Here is a 22,477-nt window from a genome sequence, read left to right on the forward strand (position 1 = left end):
TTTTGAAAAAGTGTTTTAATTAGGCAAAAGAAGCATCAGGACAAACCATTTTTAAAATAAAATCTCTTAAGCTGGGTTTTGAGACTGGCAAAGGGAGAAGCAAGGAAAAAGTCAAGGCAAGATAACATATTCAGGAGAAAGCCAAAGCTATTTGCAATTACATGTTAGAACTCAGGATTTTGCAGGTGAAAAGGATGTTGCTTAAATATATTCATAAACCTGTAATAAGATTTCCACTTTGCAGTCTGAGAAGATTTAACTAGCTGCTTAAAATATGACAAAACTGAATTTTAACAAGTGATAGTAAAATAGGACAGCCAACCAATTAACTGACAAAACAGAAGGCGGTGTGGGAGAGCCCTCCCCACATTCATTGCAAATTTGAAGCTCCCTCAGCCTGGTTTCCCTCCATCAGGCTAACGATCTCGTTCCTCCGGTAGAGCCTGGCCAAGTCGCAGGCGGTGTCCCCCTTATGGTTCCGATGCCCCACTTTGCTGGCCGTGTGCTTCATGAGGAACTCCACCACAGGGAGGTGGCCTTCTTTGGCAGCCAAGTGCAAGGGCAGGTTCCCTTCATTATCCTCGATGTTAACATCAGCTTGGAACTCCAGCAAAGTCTGTAAAGTGTCCAGGAAACCTGCTCTGGCTGCATCGTGAATGACAGCGAAACCAGTTCGGTCTTTCAAATCGGGATTAGCACCTCTAAGTAGTAGTCTCCTGGCAATCTCGGGATTTCCAAGTTTCATAACCTAGGAAAGAAGAGAAAACGGGAGAATTCTTCAAGTGCTCTTACAAGAATATTTTAAAATATCCATGTCTCCTCTTTATATAACTTTATTTTTGGTGAAAGAGTGCTTGGGGAAGACCCACCTGGTGGGGTCTGAAAGGCTCAATTGCAGGAAAGAAAGTCCTAGTAGGTAAAAGTAGAAGAAGACCTCTAAAAATTGAGCTTCTATGATGGAATATCTTAAACGGGCCCAAAAGTAGGATAAATTGATCAATAAAATATAACCAGTAAAACTTGTAGAAAATTCACCCCACAACTCAGTTTCCTATCTCCCATGAAGAGTTGTGTAATTTCATGAATTTATTAAAATAAAAGAAATGGAGTTTGAGAATCTCTTGTTTGCTTGCTTATGCTCATAAAACATAAAACCTGGGTTATTAATTCTGAAATATCAAATGTAGATAAAATTTATTTTCTAAATAGCTACTGAAAAGAAATAAGGAGAGTGAGTTTCTTTAAACCCCCCAAGAAGTGTTTCCACACCTCAGACACCATCACCTAGTATAAAAATGATCTATTAAAACACCGGACCTGATATTTTCTTAAATTATTAATTTTCACAAGTTCTCTCCAAAAAGATATAGCTCAAATTTCCAAGTGTTTTTTAAAAATATTTTTTCTTTGCAAGTTACTTCATATTGGCTACCGGGTGTGTTTGGTGCTTAGAATCCTTCACCTGAAATTTTAAAATGTTACTGATTGTTCAAGTGTTAAATAGTCAATGGTATTCTACACTGCTTATGATACTGATTTGTCTAAAGCTGAGTTCATGATATGCTATGTATTAGACAGGAGATGATTGCATGGCAACCGTTCTTGAAAAGAATGAAACAGTGATCCTACTATATCACTTACTGTTTCTTAAAGTTCTAACTAGCTTCCTGATTTTTAAGTGAGCAAACGAAGAGAAAATAAGATATTTAATGTGTATTTTGAGACAGACAACTTTGTCTTGTGGTTTGAGTGCATTTAATAATCAACTGGTGATGCCATCTTATTTCCTTTTGCAGTTATTATCAGGCATTTAGGAATAGCTATTTGTAAACTGCCACCATTTTAAAAGTCAGAATGTGGTATTAAAATTTGCTATCAACATACAAATAATTCACATGACAAAGACTTAACCTACTGTTGTCTGAATACATTTCACTTTAATAGGGGCCTCTGTTAGGCTCTCCTAATTATAAAATGTCTTGTAGAGCAGCATGCAATTATATAATACATAAAATTTAGTTGTGAAAAAAATGTAGTCTCATTAACATGCCAGAAAATAGTTCAGCATTTTAACTGGTTTCATTTATATTTAGGTATATTCATAACAACTTAAATTTATAATAAATAGATTACATAGTAGATACTCAAATGTTTGTGAAATTAAATATCCATTGAAAAATCCATACAAAGTTGATCTATCACTTAAACTGTTTATTTATAAAACAATCACAAATTAAGTAATAAAATATGTTTAGAATAAATAATATTTTATAAATGCAAACTATACAGATGGCCAAGATATCACGCTTCCCGGTTGATAAAACCCTGGGGACTTAGCCCTTCCTTTGGAGCAGTGGTAAAAATGATACATAATTTATTTTTTGAGAATTTCAATAAAATATACTTTTTGGTTAAAAATGAACACATTCTAATTTTTGCCACATCTACCTCTAGAGATTGAGTCACATTTAAGGACCTGGACTGGGAAAAATAAGGGACAGACACCTTGGATCTTTGTAAAGCAAATGTGCGATTAAGGCCTTTGATATTATCCTGATTGAAAAGCTTATACTAGGAAGGGGGGGAAAGCTTTTGCAACAGAGTTAAATGAACATAATTACAGAAGAAAATTTGCCATCTTCCACAGAAATAATAGTAATTTTGGAAATGGTTTTGAAGAAAGTTCTTTCTTGAATTATGACACAACTTCAGAGTCAGGATTATACATATGAAAATAAGCCTTGAGACTTCTGTTTGTGTATGTTTCATTATATGTACTAGGGTTAAGCCACAATAAGTGGGTGTTAGTATATTGATAAGTGTGGTTAATATAAACAAGATTGCAAAGTTGTATTAAAAATGCCAAAACTTTTTTTGTCAGTATTAATCTCCCAGTCTTCCTGTTCGTCAAAAGTCCTGTAAGATCTTATTCTGAACATGGGTTAAGTTGCTCATTCTTTGTGAGATTTATATAACCTTTTGGGTTTTCAATAGGAAACTTTTCAATGTGTTAAATTTGTAGCATTGTTATCACCACCAAACCTATTAAAAACTACTAGGTGGACAAAGAAAAAAATTCCTTATTCCACAGAACCTACCCGAAATAACAAGATTAAATAATTTGGTATCTATGCATAAGCTTCCTTAATACTGAAATTTTTGCAAGGTCAGTATATTGTTTTAAAATGCACAGACTGAACTTCGTCTGTTAATAGTGTATCTCCTGCCACTTAAATTTCTAATTCTTGTAAAACAAAGCATTCTAAAACCTTCTCCCCAAAGGATTTTCAAAAACAGCTTCAAGTGTTGCATTTCCGAATAAGAATAGTTCATAAGAATACCATCAGAACTCTGATAAAGCAACTATTTGAGACTACTTTGCCATTTTTCTATTTCTAAGCCTTTCAACTAAGTTACTTGATAACTAACATTCAGAGGAGGAAAAAAAAATATCAGGTACAATACTTGGCAGCTGAACATGTTTCATTTCTTGCTTGTAAATCTAATTACTGAAAATTAGAACATACCACCACATGACCGCAGAGACAAAAATACTACAAACTGAGCTCTGATTAGAAAATTCAACTTTTTATTCCTCCTCAATCCTGAATGGGTGGATGGTATTACATTAACTGTGAAATGTACATCCTGTCCCCGTGCCCAGGCCACCCATTCCAAACGAGGAAAGGTCGTTTGTCAAAACTTGAAGCATTTGAAGGAAAAACACCCTCGCCAGTAGTCAGGAAAATTAACGTTAAAGTCAATTATTGGAGCAAAGCACGGAAACCACTAATAGCAGTGTATTTACTTCAAATAATAATCATAATAATGTGTTTACAGAGCTGTCTTAAAAAAAAACACACACACCTCGGCGCTGCTACGACTACTTTTAAATCCCAACCGTCACAAAAACATTCCAAAAATTAAGACCAAACCTGGAACCCATTTGATATCGAGGAGGTTATTGAATTTGACGAGTTTGTTCAAAGTACGTCATTTTGGGGAGTTGGATCCACTTAAAGATATAAAATATGGCAACCAACTAGGCTTTAAAAAGTGAAATTTTGTACCCCTGAAAGCTTAAAAGCCGTTATTCCAGAAACCCGGTCACGTAGGCAACATTGTTGACCTGTTTTCCCCACCTCTCTGGATACCAACCTGCAGCGCAGTCCTTCCAAATCCATTTTGTGCATTGACGTTTACATTATTTTGCAACAAACTAGTAAGTTGCTCTAGGTCCCCCCTGGCAGCTGCAGACGCCAACTCGTTCCCCCAAGGCTCGGCCATTCTTTAGGGTCCTGACGATCGGGAAAAGATGAATTAGTTGTTTTTCTTTTTCCCCTTTCCTTTGCTCCTAACCAGGCTGCATGATGGCATCGGAGACTGACAGAAGGACTGGGATGGTTAATCTGGAGTAGAGCTTGGTAGTAAATACTAGTAAGATCTGCCTGCCAAAAGCCCGCCCCTCGATTCACACGTGATTATTCAGCAAAACTGAGCCATTGGAGAGGGGCTCCGCTCCTCGCTTTTTAGCTTAACCCCTGTGAAGAATTCTGGTGACTCAACAGAAAGACACACAGACATATATATATTCCTGGCAAATTACTCTGGACGTAAAATGTAGACAGAGATGTCACGTATCTACACTACAGATCTCTGTGAGGAATGTGTGCGGAGACTTAAGGGACTAGATCAGGGCACAAAATACCGCGGAAGAAAAGACATTTCGGGGGGGAAAGAAAAGGCATTAACCCACCCTTGTTCACGGTGGTGACTTGAGCCGCGCGAGCCAGAACCGCTGGGGCAGGTCCTCGGAGGGGCTCGGTCTCCATCCGTCTCACCGAAGGGGTAGTGCTGAGTCCTCCGCAGGGAGAGCGCCGCGGTGGCTGGATGCTGACGTGCTCGGGAGGGTTAAAGATGATCGCCAAAGGCAAACGGGAGTAGCAGTTCCGTGGCCCTCAAGTTACAGGTCTTCACGACTCTTCAGTCGCCTCCGCTTCTCAGGAGGAGCCTTTATTCGCGTTCCGGCCGAACTGCTGGCTAACGCCGCATGGGCAGGCTGCGTAGCCCGCCCGCTGGGCTGCCGCAGCCCTGCGGAGTCTCAGAGGCCGTGGGAGCCAGGCTCGGAGCGCGTCTCCGGAGACTGCCCGGCGCGCGGCGGGCTCCGGGCAAGTCGGTCATGCCGGCCCCACCAGGTCCCGGGACTCCCAGCAGCGTGAGGAAGGGAGCGAGTGATGCGGGAAGCGTCTATGGGGCCCGGGCTGCTGGGGCAGCGCGCGGCAGCATCGCGGATGCACAGGGCAACCCACCCGTAACTTCCCGCCTACGACCGAGCCAGTTCAGACTTCCCACTGTAGACGCTCATTGAGCTGCAGCCGCCGTCTTTTCCTTCCTTTCCCAGTTTTCTGGGGGCCTCCGGAGATCGAGAGCGACCAGAGAAGCGCAGGCCAAGGTCTGAGTATGGGCAGTCGCCACAATGCCAGAGCGCAGCCAGTCCCACCGCCCTCTCGACGAGAGCCCAGCGACTCCGACACCCGGTGCCACTTCGCCAACCTCTCGCCGTCCCCCGGCCTGTGCCCCCAGCCTGTGCCGCCGACAGGGCAGCGGCCGCCAGCTAACTGTGCCCCGGAGCCGAGCCGGGCAGCACTGCTTCCTCCAGAGCCGCAGCGCTCCCAGTGACAGTTTCTTTTGTAGCTGGTTCCCCCAAATCGCCGGTCCCTGCTCTCTTCACCCCTACAGACACTTGCGCGTTGTCCTCCTTTGAGCTCTTTTCCTTCCCTCCCTCCCTGGCTTCTTTTTTCGCTCAAACAATTGCTGCTTCTGTTGCCGCTGCAGAGACGGTGCCGGTTTCTTCTCTCTTTTTTCCGACCTCATCAGCTTTTTTTGAAAAGAAAAAAATTGAGCGCTTTTTGAGTTGAAAAACCCGCCCCCATTTTAACGGCAGAGTTTTAAGGAGGCTCGGCTGAGTTGCAGCGCCGCAGGAGCGGGAAGGCCGGGCACCGCCCACGCCCCGCCCACTGCCCAGGAGGCGCTCGCGCTCGCAGGCTCGCTCGCTCCGCCCCCCGCCCGCGCCCTTTCTCCCGCCTCCTCACTCCCCACAGCCCTCCCTGAGTCTCAGGCGCTGGTTCCCACCCTCCCGCCCCGCGGCCAGTCCCCAGCTGAATCGGCGTTCTGCCCCGCGAAGCCGGGTATGGCCTTCTCAGGCCGGCTGGCGGGATGGAGTCTGCGACACGAAACCTCGGACTCTTGGAGCCCGGCGGGGGCGGGTGAGGGGGAAGAGGCTTGTTAATTAAGACGGCTGCGGAGAGCCGCAGGGCCTTAGAGGCTCGGCGGCGGTGGCTGCTGGAAGGCGGAGAGCGAGCTGGCGCGAACCAAGTTTTCCCCGGCCCTGGCGGGGCAGGCCGGCTCGCCTCCGCGCTCCCCCACTAGGCTCTCGAAGTTCGGGCGGCCAGGCCTACCGCTGCCGCCGCCTCTTCTGGGGCGCGCACCGTGTAAACTCCACAGCCTTTTCTCACTCCCGGGCCTCGGCCTCGCACCTGCCAGATCAGCGACCGGGTCGTGGTGGGCAGAGGTGGCCGTGGGGCTGGAGGAAGAGACCCGGACTGACAGCGAGAACAGTGCTTAGAAAAAGCAAACGTCTTTAATAGACTGATTTTTACGAAAACTAAAGACAGTATAGGGAAGAAATCATGACGAACTCTGAACTCTTAATGTTTCAGGGACGAGAAACAAATATTCCATTTCTTCGGGAAAAGGGAGAAAAGCAATCAACTTGAAGGCTAAATTTACAATAAGTCTTAGGAAGCTTTTCTAACAAGGCCATTTCTTTATTGCCAAAGTTCTCTCTTTTTCTACTTATATGGGGGCTTGTTTTTGGGGGGGAGGGAAGGGTGTCCAACTGTAAAGGAGCAAATAGTCTGTTCCCCAGTCATTTATTTCAGTCATCCGAGACACCAGGTGTCTGTACTTCTAACCTCCTCTTTTAGCTACGTAAGATAATTAACTACTGGCTTATATATTTTTTGCTCTTAAAAATAGCCAGCACGGTTACATGATGCACCCAGTGGTCAAAATGAAACCAAGCAAAAAATGACAAGTGGTCTATAGAGCCGGCCTCTACTAAACATATTCCCCCAGTAACATCTGTACCCAGCCCCTTGAAGTATAATGGGAGTATTAGCAACAAAACACACCAGAAACATCGATAATCATCTAGCAACAGATTGGCTAGTAGGTAGAGGGAGAGTTGAAACTGGGAAGAATCTGGCAGTATTTTCTTTAACAGAAGCGCTGAGGAAAAAAATAACTAGAGTTCTTTCCTTAGGTAACTAAACTTGAATTGTGCATCAAGTATTAACTACAACACCAGAGATTAACTCCTCTCATTTCTTACATGTATTTAGACATTTCAAATTTATGAAGAGTTGCTTTCTGGCATATATTATGATTTCTTGCTAAGAGAAGGTATTGTAATTAGGAAGAATCTTAAATTATGCTCATTATGTATAAATACATATGTGTTATAATTTTCGTGAAATATTTTGGCTGAATAACTGAGTAAATAAAATTATGGTAATTTAGGTTGCATGCAGAGCTAGATTAAGGATTTTTGGAGGTCCTAAACTAACTGAAAAGATTTTGATGGCCCATCACCCCACCTCATATGTAAATAAAAACAAAGCCAAAAAATAAGAGTAAAGAAGTCCAAAAAAATTGTGATTTTCCCCATGATGACTACTTCAGTGCTTTTGCTGAAATACTAAATTTAAATTCTTTAAGGAAGGCTTTTTGGTTTTTTATTCTGGCTTTGCTGGTGCTCTAAAGCATGTGCTTAATCTGCTTACTGTATAAACCACAACTGGCAGCATAGAGATTCCAGTCTTAGTTCAGAGAGCATAAGTAACCACTCTAAAGTACCTCCAATGAAAATCTAATATTTATTAAGTATTAGTTCACTGAAGTATATTCAAAGGTGAGTATCTCTGCCTTTAATAAGTTTACATTCTAATATTCAAAGGTGAGTATCTCTGCCTTTAATAAGTTTACATTCTAATATGATATATGAGAAAGATCCACAGTTAGGCATCTGTTATATTGAAAGTAGTGGTTTCTCTTTTAGCATAATAATGACATGTCTTTCAAACACCAAAAAAGAGGCTTTATATTAAATACTAAGTTATAGAAATCTTTTTTCCCCCAGCAGTTCATACTCATTTTTAAGTGCTTATAGAAATATAATTTATCAGATTATTTTGTGCTTTTCCTCATTGACTCAATTATGCAGTTTCTCAGTGATTAACTTATGGAAATGTGTATGTGGTATCTATAATTTCTTTACTGAGTATCAAAGTCTTCCTTTTTGTTGTATTTATAGATCCAACAGAGGTGGAAAACAGACCTCAGGGACCTTTTTACCATTTCATAATTGTGACTTAGACATTTTATTTCTGAATTTCAGTAGGTTTTTTATATGGGTACTCCCACCACTTATGAAAGTCATTTTGTATAGTAAGTAAATAAGTGCCCAGTAAGCAACTCAAAAGCTTAAATATAATAGCAACAATTAACATTTGTATATTGTTTCATAATTATAACATCTGATGATATGCACACATTATTTAATCTTCACAACTCCAAGTTAAATATGGTAATTATCTCCACTTTTTAGCTGAAGGAATTGAGGCTTGCAGAGATTATGACTTAAAGCCAGTAAGTAGTGGATATAGGATTTGGACTCAGATCTTGGGGCCCCAAATCTTATGCTTTTCCCATTAGTTAAGAGTCCAGGATCAGACACTAGACTCCTAAAGAAATTAAATCATTAGATGAAATATATTTTTGATTACTCAAGTGTGGATCTAATTCTGTAGTAGCATTAATCTTCTCATGAATTATATTAGAAGTGAGTAGTGTTAAAAAGCTTAATTAACTTAACCAAAGGATTAAGGTTAACACCACCATAAGTTATGTTGATAATATGTGCCCTGGTAATATGTGATGATGGCACATCACTTCTGTGGTATTCTTCCTCCCAAATCCATAAACAGTATAATTCTGACAAAACTTAGGCAAACCCAAATTGAGGGATGGTCTATAAAGTTCCTGACCACTACTCTTCAAAAGTCAAGATCAAAAAACTATCACAGATTGGAAGAGGCTAAGGAAACATGACAACTATATATACTGTGGTATTCTGGATTGGACCCTGAAACAGAAAAAAGACATTGATGTAAAAATGCAAATAGAGTCAGGGCACCTGGGTGGTGTAGTCCATTAAGCATCCGACTCTTGGTTTTGGCTCAGGTCATGATCTCAGGGTCCTGGAATCGTGCCCCGCATCAGGCTCCATGGTCAGCATGGAGTCTGCTTGAGATTCTCTTCTCCCCCTGCCACCCCCCACCCCGTCTCAAATTTTAAAAATGCAAATAGAGTCTCTAGAAATTGATTAAGGGTATTATGCCAATGTTAATGTCTTAGGTTTGATAGCTGTACCATGGTTATGTAAGATGGTAACATTAGAAGAAGCTAGATAAAAAGCAAATAAATATAAATCTAAAATCATGTCAAATGAGGGGCACCTGGGTGGCTCAGTCGTTAAGCGACTGCCTTCGGCTCGGATCGTGGTCCTGGGGTCCTGGGATCGAGCCCCGCATCGGGCTCCCTGCTCCGCGGGAAGCCTGCTTCTCCCTCTCCCGCTCCCCCTGCTTGTGTTCCCTCTCTTGCTGTGTCTCTCTGTGTCAAATAAGTAAATAAAATCTTTAAAAAAAATAAAATCATGTCAAATGAAAATTCAGCAAAATAACTTTATCACATATATTTGAAAGAGAGATGAAATAGAAGTTCTTTTTCAAACAGTAATGGTAAGATCAAAGAACATGGAGATTCTAGAGAAAGATTTATATTTGAATTAGGCTGCTCCATAATATAGTAAATTAACTATGAGAATGAATTAAAATTATTTTCCTTTGCTCATGCTTATGTACAGAGAATCTCTATACATTTTTATTCTCAATTTGTGACAGTGAAATGAAATTGTTTCTAAGAAAATTCTGGGGAAATGAAAAATGAACTATTTTTTAATTCAATATTTATTTTTCTTTCATTTCATTCTCTGCAGTGGACAATCATTTTGGATGCTGGGTACCCAACCATGAATAGCTAGGTCATAGGGAAGAATCAGTCTCTTCAGGAAATGTACAAACTTTGCAACATGGAGGGTGAATTGCAAGGATGCAACAGGTTCAGTGGAAAGAGCACTGGTTTTGACCTAGCCTTGAATACTACGTCTGTCACTTTGTAACATGACTTTGGACACATTCTTAACCTCTCAGAGCAGTTTTTTTATTCTGTAAAATCATTGTCAGAATAAGATAAGGTGTGTAAAATACCTGTACACACTAGACATCCAATAAAAGTTAATAAATTCAAAAATATTGGTTATTATTATATACCCAATACTTTGCTATATGTGAACTATGGTGAATATAAAAACATACTGAATGAAATGGCTTATAATCTCAAGGAACTTTCAACCTTTGGGGAGAGAATAAAACATGAATAGATGAAACTGTTAGAGAAAAAAAAATTACAGAATTCCCCACAGCATTAAATTGTGTTGTAAAGACAGTAAAAGCAGTGATTAGAAAGGAGAACAATCCTTGTTTGTTTGTTTTATGAAAGCAGTAGCCTTGAGAAAAACATTTAGGAGTTGGTATACAGAGTAGTAGTAACTAATATGTTTGGAGAGCTTTAAGGTTTCTGAAGAGTTTTCACAAGCATTGTATCAATGTTCACAATTACTCTATAAGTTTTATAAGCCCCATTTTAGAGATAAAGAAATTGAGACTCAGAATTTTTTTTGTCAAGGGGCAGAATTGGAACTGAAACCTAGTAATGCTGACCATGAAATTTCTATGCTTGTTTTGTAAAAATATTTTATTTTCCATGCATTTTCATATTTGTTTTTTATCACCTGAAACAGTCATATCAGAAGATGAAGTCAGAGATACTAAGTGACCCATCCAAGTTCCCCCAGCTAATTAGTTGGAAAAGCAGTACTGGAACTTATATACCTGAATGTGTAGGGTATGCTTCCCATCTTTGCACATTACCACATTATTTTAATTTCCAGATGGAGAGAATGGAGGGGGAAAGGGACCAGCATTGGATTTGAATGGGTTCTGCAGTATACACACATCATCACAGAGAAAACCCTCAACTTTTCAGGGCTGCATTAATCCTGGCCATATAACTAGAGACAATTATTCACCCGCCTTGTTCTGAGAATGACATGTATGAATGGGCCAACTGAATTACCACACTTAAATTGCTGGTACTGTGTTTCACCTCATGATTCACATTTGTGCTATATTTTGGAATTACTTCCTATGGGATGGCAATTTAAAAAGACATTCAATTCATGTGACTACGGAGAGTTCTATTCCTGATCTACCTAATTCTGGTTTAAGTACAGATTATTGCATGAGAGTTGTAGGTCAGACTATTTTCATTTAAGAAAACACAGGATGAACCTAGATCTTTACAACACCAGAGTGCTACCAGAGTGCTCTTCTTTGTCTTCAGGGAATACAAAGATCTAGGCCTTGGTCTATATGGTGATTTCACTAGCACCTACTTTACAGCACAAAATCAGCAATCTTACTCCACACTTTCAGGGTTTAATGTACTTTCCAAGGCAAGTCAATGCTCTATTACAGTCCAGACAATGATATTTTCCCAAGTCAAAGTTAAACATATCCCACCATCACTTTTCCTCCAGTGAGGATGACAATTACAAATTGCCACACTTCATTACATAGTCTTTGACTATTCTTGTCTCAAAGCCGTTCAACTTCTGACCATAAATTGAAACTTTTGGTAATTGGTATTTTAATATAATTTCTTCATTTATGGAAGTATTTTAAATGGATTATATACAAAGCTGGACTCAAGTTTTCCCCATTTGTAAGATGTTGCCTTAGGTCTAAAAAATAAATGCTATGCTGCAGGAATAGAAAAGTTTTTGTCATAACTAACAAAAAATGCTCATCTTTTTCTTGGGATCGATAGTCTCACTTTTCTCGGGATCGATAGTCTCACTTTTCTCAGCTTCCATGTTCCCCCACGTCGATCTTGGGAGCCTGGTTATCTCTGTGTTATCGAGAGTTTAAGGATGCATGAGACAGGGGGCTTGGGATTGAGGGTGACAGTGTGTAAGCAGGTTTTGGTAGCGAGGTTGAACCTAAAAGACTGTAAATGAAGTTGTATTTTGGTGAACCTTTGTTAGAGGAAATGTACATTTATGAAATGCTGTTTGTAAAACGGGTTGTGAGAGTGTTGAATTGGTTTGTGGGGCTTGATGCGTTACTTATGTGACTATGTAACTTCGTAAGGCTTAGAAGCTGATCCCCGCCTCAGCCAGGAGGAGGCTGTACCCTGAAGCCTTTGCTTAATTCCAAACCGGAATAACCTGTTGCGGGACTACTAGCTCCCGCAGTTGCTAGTTGGGGGTCCCCGCCAGCGGCGCGCGGATCCCCGCCCGGTAGTCGCGCGCCCAGCGCTTGACAGGAAGGCAGTCACGTGGCAGCCGCAAAGCGGCGCTTTGCGACCTCGATGACAGGCAAAATGTGCGACAGCCTTGGCGCCGGCCAACCAGGGGCGGAGGCGGTGGCCAGGGAGGAAGCGGAGGAGGCGGAGGCGGCCGTGGGGTTCGCCCGCCTGCTCGTTCGCCTGGTTTCCCCGCCCCCGCCGGGCTCGCCGCTGCTGAAGGGAGCCGGTTGCGCGCTGTCGTAACCTGCCCTCATCCTGGCCAGCAGCAGCAAGACCGGACCCTCATCCAGACCAACCTCCCTGTCAGGGCGGCTGCGGCGCGGGCTCCGCGGGGCGCAGGCGGGCGGCCCGGGCGCCTGAAGGTTACTGAGTGCATGAGCGCCTAGCTTCCCGCGCTGCCCCGCCCGCCGGCCCGCCGGTCCGCCCGCCGGCTCGCCCGCCAGCCCCTCGGCGCCCGGCGGCGGCGGCGGCGGCGGCGACGGCCGCAGGAGGCGCCGTTTCCCTTCCAGGTGCGCGCTTCGCTCCCGGAGCCGCGGAACTCGGCGGCCGCCATGGCGTCCAACATGGACCGGGAGATGATCCTGGCGGATTTTCAGGTGAAGTATATGGCCTTGTACCTCTTCCACCTCCAACCTCGTGGGTTCCCGGTGCCAGAAGGGTTGCCTTTCCTCAGGGTTTGTTAGAGCATTGCGGTGGTGTGTGGTTTGGGCTTTTATACGGTACGTGGCGCGCGGGTACGCGCGCGCGCGCGCGCGTGTGTGTGTTTGGGCTTTTATACGGTACGTGGCGTGCCTGTGTGTGTGTGTGTGTGTGTGTGTGTGTGTGTGTTGTGGGCCATCCGGGAACGTGCAATTCTTATGCTGGTTTGGGTGTGTATAGAATTTGTATGTACGGATTTGCAGGGTGAAGGGATGTTATGATACTTGGTTATGTGTGTGGACTGTGTAGTGTTTCCTGTATTATGTGGAGAATGGGTAGAATTTGGGGGTATTAAGCGGGGCTTTTAAGTATGGGCTTTTTGGGAGTTTTGGGTTATGTACGTGGGAGAGTGCTGTATGGAGTGTGGGTGTGGAGAGTGTGGTGTTGTGGGTGTGGTGTATTAAGGGGTGAGTAAAAAAGAAAGGAGGAGGAGGAGGTGGTGAAGGTAGTGGTGAGGGTATGGTCTTTTTCAAGGAGAAATAAACATTCGAGACTTTGCCTTATTGGAATCTTTGGAGTGTATAGAAGGTAAGGAGGAGGCAAATAGACTGTATATATCAAAGTATCCTCGGTGAAAATTAAAAATTACATATTTGCGGATTCCCTTCCCCTACAGATTTGAATTGCTTGGTGTGTGTCCTAACTCCAGGAATAATTTAAAGAATAAGCAAAGGTTATTCCTTTACTTATCCCAACTGTAGTCACACTAATATATGAGTATCTTAAGGAGGCCCTTTGAAAGTAGAGTTGTACACCATTCATGAAAGACTTGTAGTTAGAACTAATACCCTGTGCACACCACCTTTGCCTTTTTATGTTTGATGAAGATATTGTAGTGAGATTTTTTTTTTTAAAAGATATTATTTATTTGTTTGACAGAGAGAGACACAGCGAGAGAGGGAACACAAGCAGGGGGAGTGGAGAGGGAGAAGCAGGCTTCCCCGCTGAGCAGGGAGCCCGATGCGGGGCTCGATCCCAGGACTCTAGGATCATGACCTGAGCCGAAGGCAGACGCTTAACCGACTGAGCCGCTCCGCGCCCCATTCATTTTGGCATTAACTTAGAAGCTACTGTTACGTATAGGCAGACTTTTCTCTCTGTAACAGTCATCATTGCACATGGTCTAACACTAGCATAGAGGTGATAGTTTTTCTTACTGAGATTTTGTTTGGCTTCTCTTCTCCCTCTTTCTCTGATTTTCCTTATTTCATAACTTAATATTGTGATGGTCATTTCCAGAGTTTGCTCTTTATCTTACCCAGTAAGGGTATCTGATTTATTGGGAATGTGGATATATCTGCATTTGATTATACTGTAACTTCCAAACTCAGAAAGAAGTGTTCTGAAAATAAAAGTTGATCGCAAGATTTTGGTGTTTTGTAGGATTAGAATTTGCCTGAGATTTTTTTTTTTGCCTAAGTCTTTTATTCTCTTTCTTTTTTTCATTCTCCAATCTTTTATCTAATGTGGGATATGGTCATATGAAAAAGGACTCTATTTCTAGGAGTATTTTATCCTGTTATAAAACTGCTTTATAGAAATGTCTTTAGACAACAATGGTCATAGTTTACCTCACTAAAAGCTTTAAGGTAATTATAACTTTGTTTTGATTTCACCAAATTTTTTTACTTACTCTAACAACTTGTAGCTGCTTGTTTTCTTATTTGTGATAGTTATTATGTTTACTGTGAACTTTATATTGGCCAAGGACAGGAAATTTAGGATTCTTGTACTCAGAGACAAAGTAAGATTTTCTGACAAGCATTTGGGATTTTATTTTGATCACATTAATACATTCTGTTTTTCTCTTCGAACCAGTGGCATGATGTGAACAGTTCTTTACAGAATGGGAAAAAGCTATGGCATTCTCAATGTTTGCCAGATGGTGAAAGTTTATTTCATATTGTCAAGTAGGTAAGAACGTTATTGGTAGAATAAAAAGTACACATAAATAAAATATGAATAAAAAGAATACACATACAGAATAATACACATACAGAATAGAAAGTATACACATATTAAGTACATTAGCCTTTTGTGTTTTTAGGAACCTTGTATTCCTCTCACAAATGATTCCAGATCAGTTTGTTCTTGTGGACTTACTTTTTAAAATCAATTATTCTTCCTATTTTTTAATATTATGTAAACTTTTTTATAGGATTAACTTCTAAAAATTAGCATTTATCCAGTTATCAGAAACTAGGTAATTTTAAACATTGAAGTTCAAGTCTTGTAGATACTTGGATGATGCTGGTTTCGCCTGTAACTGTAAATCAGTTTCTCCCCAAAAGTGAACACATGACTGTGAAATTAATAATTTTGAGAGTTCAGTGCTGCCTTTGTAGAAAGGCACATGATTTTTTTTAAAGTTTTTATAAAAAATTCTAGTTAGTTAACATACAGTGTCATATTAGTTTCAGGTGTACAATATAGTGATTCAGCACTTCCGTGCAATGCCCAGTACTCATCACAAGTGCACTCCTTAATCCCCATTACCCATTTAACCCATTCCCCCCACCTACCTCCCCCCTGGCAGTCATCAGTCCGGTTCTCTATAGTTCAGTGTTCACTTCATGGTTTGCCCTCCTCTCGCTCCTTTTTTGAGAAAGGGACATGATTTTTAAATATGATCAGATTTTAAAAAATAAGTTTCAGATTTTGATTATTGTTAGGTAATAGGTTCTTCTAAAGACAGTGCCTAAATATGAAAAAACTTTTTTTTTTTAAGATACATTTATTTATTTGAGAGAGAGCCTGGGGGAGTGCTCTTGTGTGCTCAGGTGGGGAGAGGGGAGGGGAGGAGCACAGAGTGGACTGGAGCTGGGGCTTGATCTGACCACCCTGATATCATGACCTGAGCTGAAATACAGTTCCATGCTCAACTCACTGAGCCACCCAGGAGCCCCGGAAAAACTTTTGGGAAAGATTTTTGTATATTAACTATTTCAACTCAATGGAGAAAGGACTTCTGTTGAAACTGATCAGTGAAGGAGTAGTTAACAATCGTAATTTTAAAAATAAATTACCTGGTTTCTTATAACTGGTAAGTAGTGGATGGAAGATTGCACCTCAGACTTAATGAGACAGGTTTGGAATTTTGTAGATCAGTGAACTCATTACAAAGGAAATGTATTACAAATTGTCCTCTAAAAGATTCCTCCCCCTGAAATAAGAACAGCTTTCAATTAAAAAATTTTTTTTAAAGATTTTATTAAGGGAGTGAGTGAGAGAGAGAGTGAGCACGCACGAGCTGGGGGGCGGGGGGCGGGAGGGGCAGAGGGACAGGGAGAAGCAGACTCTCCTGCTGAGCAGAGATTCTGAGGTGGGGCTGGATCCCAGGACCCCAGGATCATGACTGAGCCGAAGGCAGACACTTAAACTGACTGAGCCACCCAGGCACCCCTCAATTAAAATTTTTAAAAAATTGTGGTGAATATATATAACATAAAATTTGCCATCTTAACTTTATGTGCCATTTTTAAGTGTCCAGTTCAGTGACATCAAGTACATTTACATTGTGAAACCATCACCACCCACCGTCTATCTCCAGAACTCTTTTTATCTTGCAAAACTGTAACTTTTTTTTTTTTTAAAGATTTTATTTATTTATTTGAGAGAGAGAGCACATGAGAGGGAGGAGGGTCAGAGGGAGAAGCAGACTCCCTGCCGAGTAGGGAGCCTGATGTGGGACTCGATCCCGGGACTCCAGGATCATGACCTGAGCCGAAGGCAGTCGCTTAACCAACTGAGCCACCCAGGCGCCCGCAAAACTGTAACTTTAACCATTAAACAGTAACTTCCCATTTTCCCCTGGTCTCCAGTCGCTGGCAACCACCATTCTATTTTCTGTCTATGAATGTGAATATTCTAGGTACCTTATATAAGGGTAATCATGCAGTATTTATCCTTTTGCGACTCTCCTATTTTATTTAACATGATGTCTCCAACGTTCATCTGTGTTGTAGTATGTGTCAGAATTCCCTTCCTTTTTAAAAGGCTAAATACTGTCTATGGCCGTACCACCCTGAACGCGCCTGATCTCGCCTAAAAGCCTGAATACTATTACACTATTAAACAGTATGTGTATACAGTAATCCCCCATTATCTTTGGTTTTGCTTTCTGTGGTTTCAGGTACCCTTGGTCAACTGTGGTCAGTATGTGTATATAGTAATCCCCCATTATCTCTGGTTTTGCTTTCCATGGTTTCAGTTACCCTTGGTCAGCTGTGGTCCAAAGGTAGATGAGCTTCCTGATGTATAATAAGAAGGTCAGTAGTAGCCTAGTGCTACGTCACAATGCCTAGGTCATTCACCTCACTTTATCTCAACATGTAGGCATTTTATTGTCTCACATCACCAAAGAAGGGTGAGTACAGTACAATAAGAGATTTTGAGAGACCACATTCATGTAACTTTTATTGCAATATACAGTATTGTTAAAATTATTCTGTTTTATTATAGTTATAGTTAATCTCTTACTGTGATGGGTTTATAAATTAAATTTTATCATAGGTATATAGGAAAAAACAACATACATAGGGCTCAGTATTATCCTTGGTTTCATGCATCTGTTCGGGGCCTTGGGACATAACTTGCAGATAATGGGTCACTGCTGAACCACATTTTGTTTACCCATTCATCTGTCAGTGGACATTTTCTTCCATGTTTTGAATATTGTGAATCATTAATGCTGTTATGAACATGGGTGTACAATTATTTGTTTGAATCCCTGCTTTTAATTCTTTTAGGTATATATCCAGAAGTTGAATTATTGGATCATATGGTATTTCTGTTTTTAATTTTTTTGAGGAACTGCCGTCCATACTGTTATCCATAGTGGCTCACCACCAAAAGTTTGAATGGAGACAATGACAGCATCATGTTTAATGAATTATTTGTAAATTCAACTCTGGGCAATGAGTTTATAATTTGGAATAATCTAACAAAAATCATTTCTTTTTTTTTATATTTTATTTATTTGTCAGAAAGAGCACAAGCAAGGGGAGCAGGAGTGGCAGGCAGAGGGAGAAGCAGGCTCCCTGTTGAGCAAGGATTTCCCAGGACCCTGGGATCATGACCTGAGCTGAAGGCAGATGCTTAACCGACTGAGCCACCCAGGTGTCCCAAAAATCAGTTTTAAATGTAAATAGTGTTAGCATAGTATGCTACTGGTAAAGGAATGAATAGAGTAGTACACCTAGAGTTCTGGCTGGCCAGAGCCAGGAGGGGGTGTAAAGGAATTTCCTGGGTTTAAAAAACAGGCAGGCATTGATGAATCAGGACCTTTTTTTTTTTTTCCTTAATGTCTTTTTATAACAGAGATGCATTCAGGTGACAGTTCCAATCTTGTTCTTTTTGTAATTGTAGAATTCTTTGCCTTTTTTTTTTTTTAAAGTTTGAGGTGTAGAGCAAAAATCATTTGATCACACAAACTTTTGAGATATATTTGGTTTGCTTACAGATGTGAAAATAGCTATCCAAATGGAATTGCAGTTGCTATCAAATAATTTCAGTAATATTAATTATTTTGGGCCCATATGAACCAAAAATGAGTATTCCCATTTCCCCCTTAACCTTTTAATTACTGTAGTGCTAATTTCTTTTTCCTCTAAGATACATTTTTATAATATAATTTTTTTGAAAACAAAAATGGTGCTAAAGCTATTTAGGTTAGTCTCACATATTTTTCTATTTATATTTCTGTTATTGTATAATACAGAGATATAGATCATAGCTTTACTCAAGTCAAGGAAAAAAAAGGAACAACTTTTACTAGTAGTAATATTTTTTTTTTAAGCAACAAAACCTTATCTGCCTTGCTAAAAAAATATTTTTTCTGAACCTAGTTCTAGTGGTCACAGAGTGAGTCTATTTCTTCTCTAATTTGGCTTTGATTTTGATGTTACTTTCAGTTATGTTTCCTGGATGACACAGTTGTGCCTTTGTTTTCCTCTCCTGGTCTTTCAAGCTAGTAATACCTTTGCTGCCTAAATTGCTGTATGCATTTTCATATATTGGACTATCATTATGGGACTTTTAAGTTTTCTCTTGCCTATCAGCTTCTCTTGGAAGCATGGACTCTTCCATGAGACTACCAGTAAGTCACTTGAAATTCATTTCTGCCCCTTCATAACATTTCTGCCTTCTAAATGAAGCTGTGAATCTTCTTTCTTTTTTTGGTTTGACAGACTGTGCAAGTAGAAATGGTATTGATCCGCATGGATAGGTATTCTTTGTGATGTTGTGGTTTAGGGACCAAACTAAGTATCCATGGAACATCATATTTATTTCCTGGAACGTTACCTTAGGCAAGAGATTGAGTACTATGGCTGAAAATAGTCTTGTTACTGTCCTTTCTTTCCTTTTTCCACTATCCTCTTTATTCATTAGAGGGACAGGCATTTTGTGTTTGTGTTTGGATTGTTGGTCATTGGGATAATAGGTTTGGCATGTAGAATAAAGTTTAGTAGTTAGTGGTTAAGAGCATGGACTCTGAGGTCAGATTGCTTGGATTTAAATCAAGTACTGCCACTTGGACATCTTGTGATCTTTGACTACTCATTTCACAACTCTGCCTCAGTTTCCTCATATGAAAAATGACTTAATGCATGTAAAGTGATTAGAACAGGTGTCTGGCATAGAAAGAGTTAGATAAGTTTTAGTTATTTTCATTTTTGATAATTTTAAGGTATATACTTGTTCTCTGCAAGAGACATCTATTTCCAGTTTCTCATTTTTCCTTTTGTGGAAATTGAGGCCAGAAGAAGGAAGTGACTTGTCCAAGTTCATGGGTTGATTTGAAACAAAGATTTTATCCAGGTACATGGAAGAGTGTTTATTTTCTAGCTTAATGTGTCAGATGGCTTCGATTTCTAGAGGAAAACAAGACCCACCTTTCAGAAATTTTTCCAAATGATAAAATTTACGTATAAAATGAATTAACAATACCTGGCATATAGCAGACATGCCAGAAGGGAGGGAGGGAGGGCCTGGCACTTTGATTGTTCCTAGACTAGCATTCATTCCAGTCTAGTGCCATGCTTCTAAGTTTACAGGTGGTCAGAAGCCATGGAATGCAGAGTCTTTAGATTTGTTGAGCATAGTTGGGTTGATGCCTGTGTTTGCCAGACTGCGTTTATGGACTCTGTAGATGGGGGGTCAGGAAACTATAGCCTATAAGCTGGCTTCCTGTTTTTATACATAAAGATTTATTGGAATACAGTGATAGCTATTCTTTTACCTATTGTTTGTGACTGCTTTCTTGCTGCAGTGACAGAAGTGAGTAGTTGAGACAGAGACTTCATAGTGCACAGGCTTAAAGTACTGTCTGGGCCTTAAGATAAAGTTATTTCAACCCCCCTCCCCCCACAACAAATACTTCTCTTTCAAAGTTTTAGTAACTGCAAAGTGCTAGAATGTTTGAATGCTTCACGAGTAATATTATATGGTTATACACCACTATAGGAGGCAGTTGTTAAAACATTGCACTTAGGCAGACTAGAGCTCTAGTTTTTTGCTTTGTTTTGTTTTGGTTCTGGTTCTCTGAGCTAGTCCTTTATCCTTTCTGGCTTTGAGTTATTCAGTCTATGAAATGGAGATTTGTGTAGAGTTATATGTACCTGAAAACAGGAGTGGACTAAATCAGGTATTCATATAGAGCTTGGACAGTCACTTGGCAGCAGGGGTGTTTGAGGACATTCAGTTATAATTTAGGTAATTCATCTGGATTAGGGATCAGCAAACTACATCCTGAGGGCTAACCTACCACCTGTTTTCGTCAGTAAAGTCTTATTAGAAGACAGTCATGCATATTTGTTTACATATTGCAAAGCCTAAAATATTTACTCTGCCCTTTACAGGATAGCTTGCTGATCCTTGATCTATATTAATGGTATTCAATTGTGGGTGATTTCTGTTCCCCAGGGGACATAAGGCAATGTCTAGAGAGATTTTTGGCTGTTATAACTGGGGGGTGCTGCTGGTATTTAGTGGGAAGATGCCAGGAATGTTGCTAAACATTCTGCACAAGACATCCCTTCACAATGAAGAATTATCCACTCTAAAATGTCCAGAGTGCTGAAAAACCCTGATCTAAATTACTAGTTCTCAAACTTAAATTTGTATAAGAATAACCTGGAAAGCTTTGCTAAACTATAGGTTGCTGGGCCCCACCCCAGGTTTCTGAATGAGTAGATTCTAGGTGGGGCCTGAAAATTTGCATTTCTATCAGATTCCTAGGTTATGCTGCTGCTGATCCAAGATCTACACTTGGGAACAACTGATCTAGATGACTTTAGAAGTTATATCCATTCCTGTGATTTTTTTGATTTTGTTGTCTTAAGTACTGTTTCATTTTTATGACTTAAGAAAATTGAGTATTTTATTATATGCCCTGTGCCAAGTGTGGGGCTTGAACTCATGACCCCGAGATCAAGAGTCACATGCTCCACCATCTGAGCCAGCCAGGCCCCCAGGCTCTGTGCCTTTATACCCTTATTTTTTGTGGCCCTTTAGAAAAACTATTTACCTTTCAAAACCTATCAGCTGCCTTTTGCTGATAACATCAGTATCATGTGCCCAGTTTTAGGGTTAATAATTTTGTCTTATGTATCTTTGGTATGTTTCTCTTGAGTCTTTTTAAAAATTTTTAAAAAATATTTGTTTATTTATTTATTTTTAGAGCGAGAGAGCACATGAGCCTGAGGGGCAGAGGGAGAGGGAGAGAGACTCTCAAGCAGACTCTGGGCTAAGGACAGAGCCTGATGCAGGGCTTGATCCCAGGACCCTGAGATAATGACCTGAGCCAAAACCTAGAGTCAGACACTTAACCCAACTATACCACCCAGGTGCCCCTCTTCTTTTGAGTCATATGCCAGATTGTCAGTAATCACTTTACATATTTCTTTTCCCTAATGTCAGCTCTTTGAGTGAACAACTGCCTGGGTCTTAACCATCTTTTCCTACAATATCTATAAGAGGTTCTCATGAATATTTTTTGAAGGAATATTATGAATATTAGCTCTTATGGTACAAATAGAGTAGAATTGTAAGTTTGCATGTATAGTTGACCCTTGAACAATACAGGGGTTAGGGGCACCAATCTGGGCCGCACATTTGAAAATCCACACATAATTTTGACTGCCCCCAAATTTAACCAGTAATGGCTTATTGTTGACTGGAAGCCTTACTAATAATATAAACAATCAATTAACACATATTTTATATGTTG

At 40.6% G+C, this 22,477-nt stretch overlaps 2 protein-coding genes across 2 annotated transcripts in view; one reads left to right on the forward strand and one right to left on the reverse strand.

The window, feature by feature from the left end:
- Nucleotides 1–5,946, reverse strand: CDKN2C (cyclin dependent kinase inhibitor 2C). Its single transcript, XM_045897729.3, has 3 exons — nucleotides 4,757–5,946; nucleotides 4,159–4,298; nucleotides 1–748 (listed from the first exon to the last, which is right to left on the reverse strand). The coding sequence occupies exons 2-3, from the start codon at nucleotides 4,285–4,287 to the stop codon at nucleotides 371–373; spliced, it is 507 nt and encodes a 168-aa protein (XP_045753685.1). The 5' UTR covers nucleotides 4,288–4,298; nucleotides 4,757–5,946; the 3' UTR covers nucleotides 1–370.
- Nucleotides 5,947–12,663: 6,717 nt separating this feature from the next.
- FAF1 (Fas associated factor 1) overlaps nucleotides 12,664–22,477 on the forward strand; it is a 500,825-nt gene continuing 491,011 nt past the window's right edge. The window contains exon 1 of the mRNA XM_064589173.1: nucleotides 12,664–13,145. Within this exon, the coding sequence (XP_064445243.1) occupies nucleotides 13,101–13,145 (45 nt within the window). The 5' untranslated portion in view covers nucleotides 12,664–13,100. The remainder of the gene's footprint in view (nucleotides 13,146–22,477) is intronic.

This window comes from Mirounga angustirostris, unplaced genomic scaffold (assembly GCF_029215605.1).
Source record: "Mirounga angustirostris isolate CCGP_5_RB_7025 unplaced genomic scaffold, mMirAng1.0.hap1 SCAF_4, whole genome shotgun sequence".
NCBI lineage: Eukaryota > Metazoa > Chordata > Mammalia > Carnivora > Phocidae > Mirounga > Mirounga angustirostris.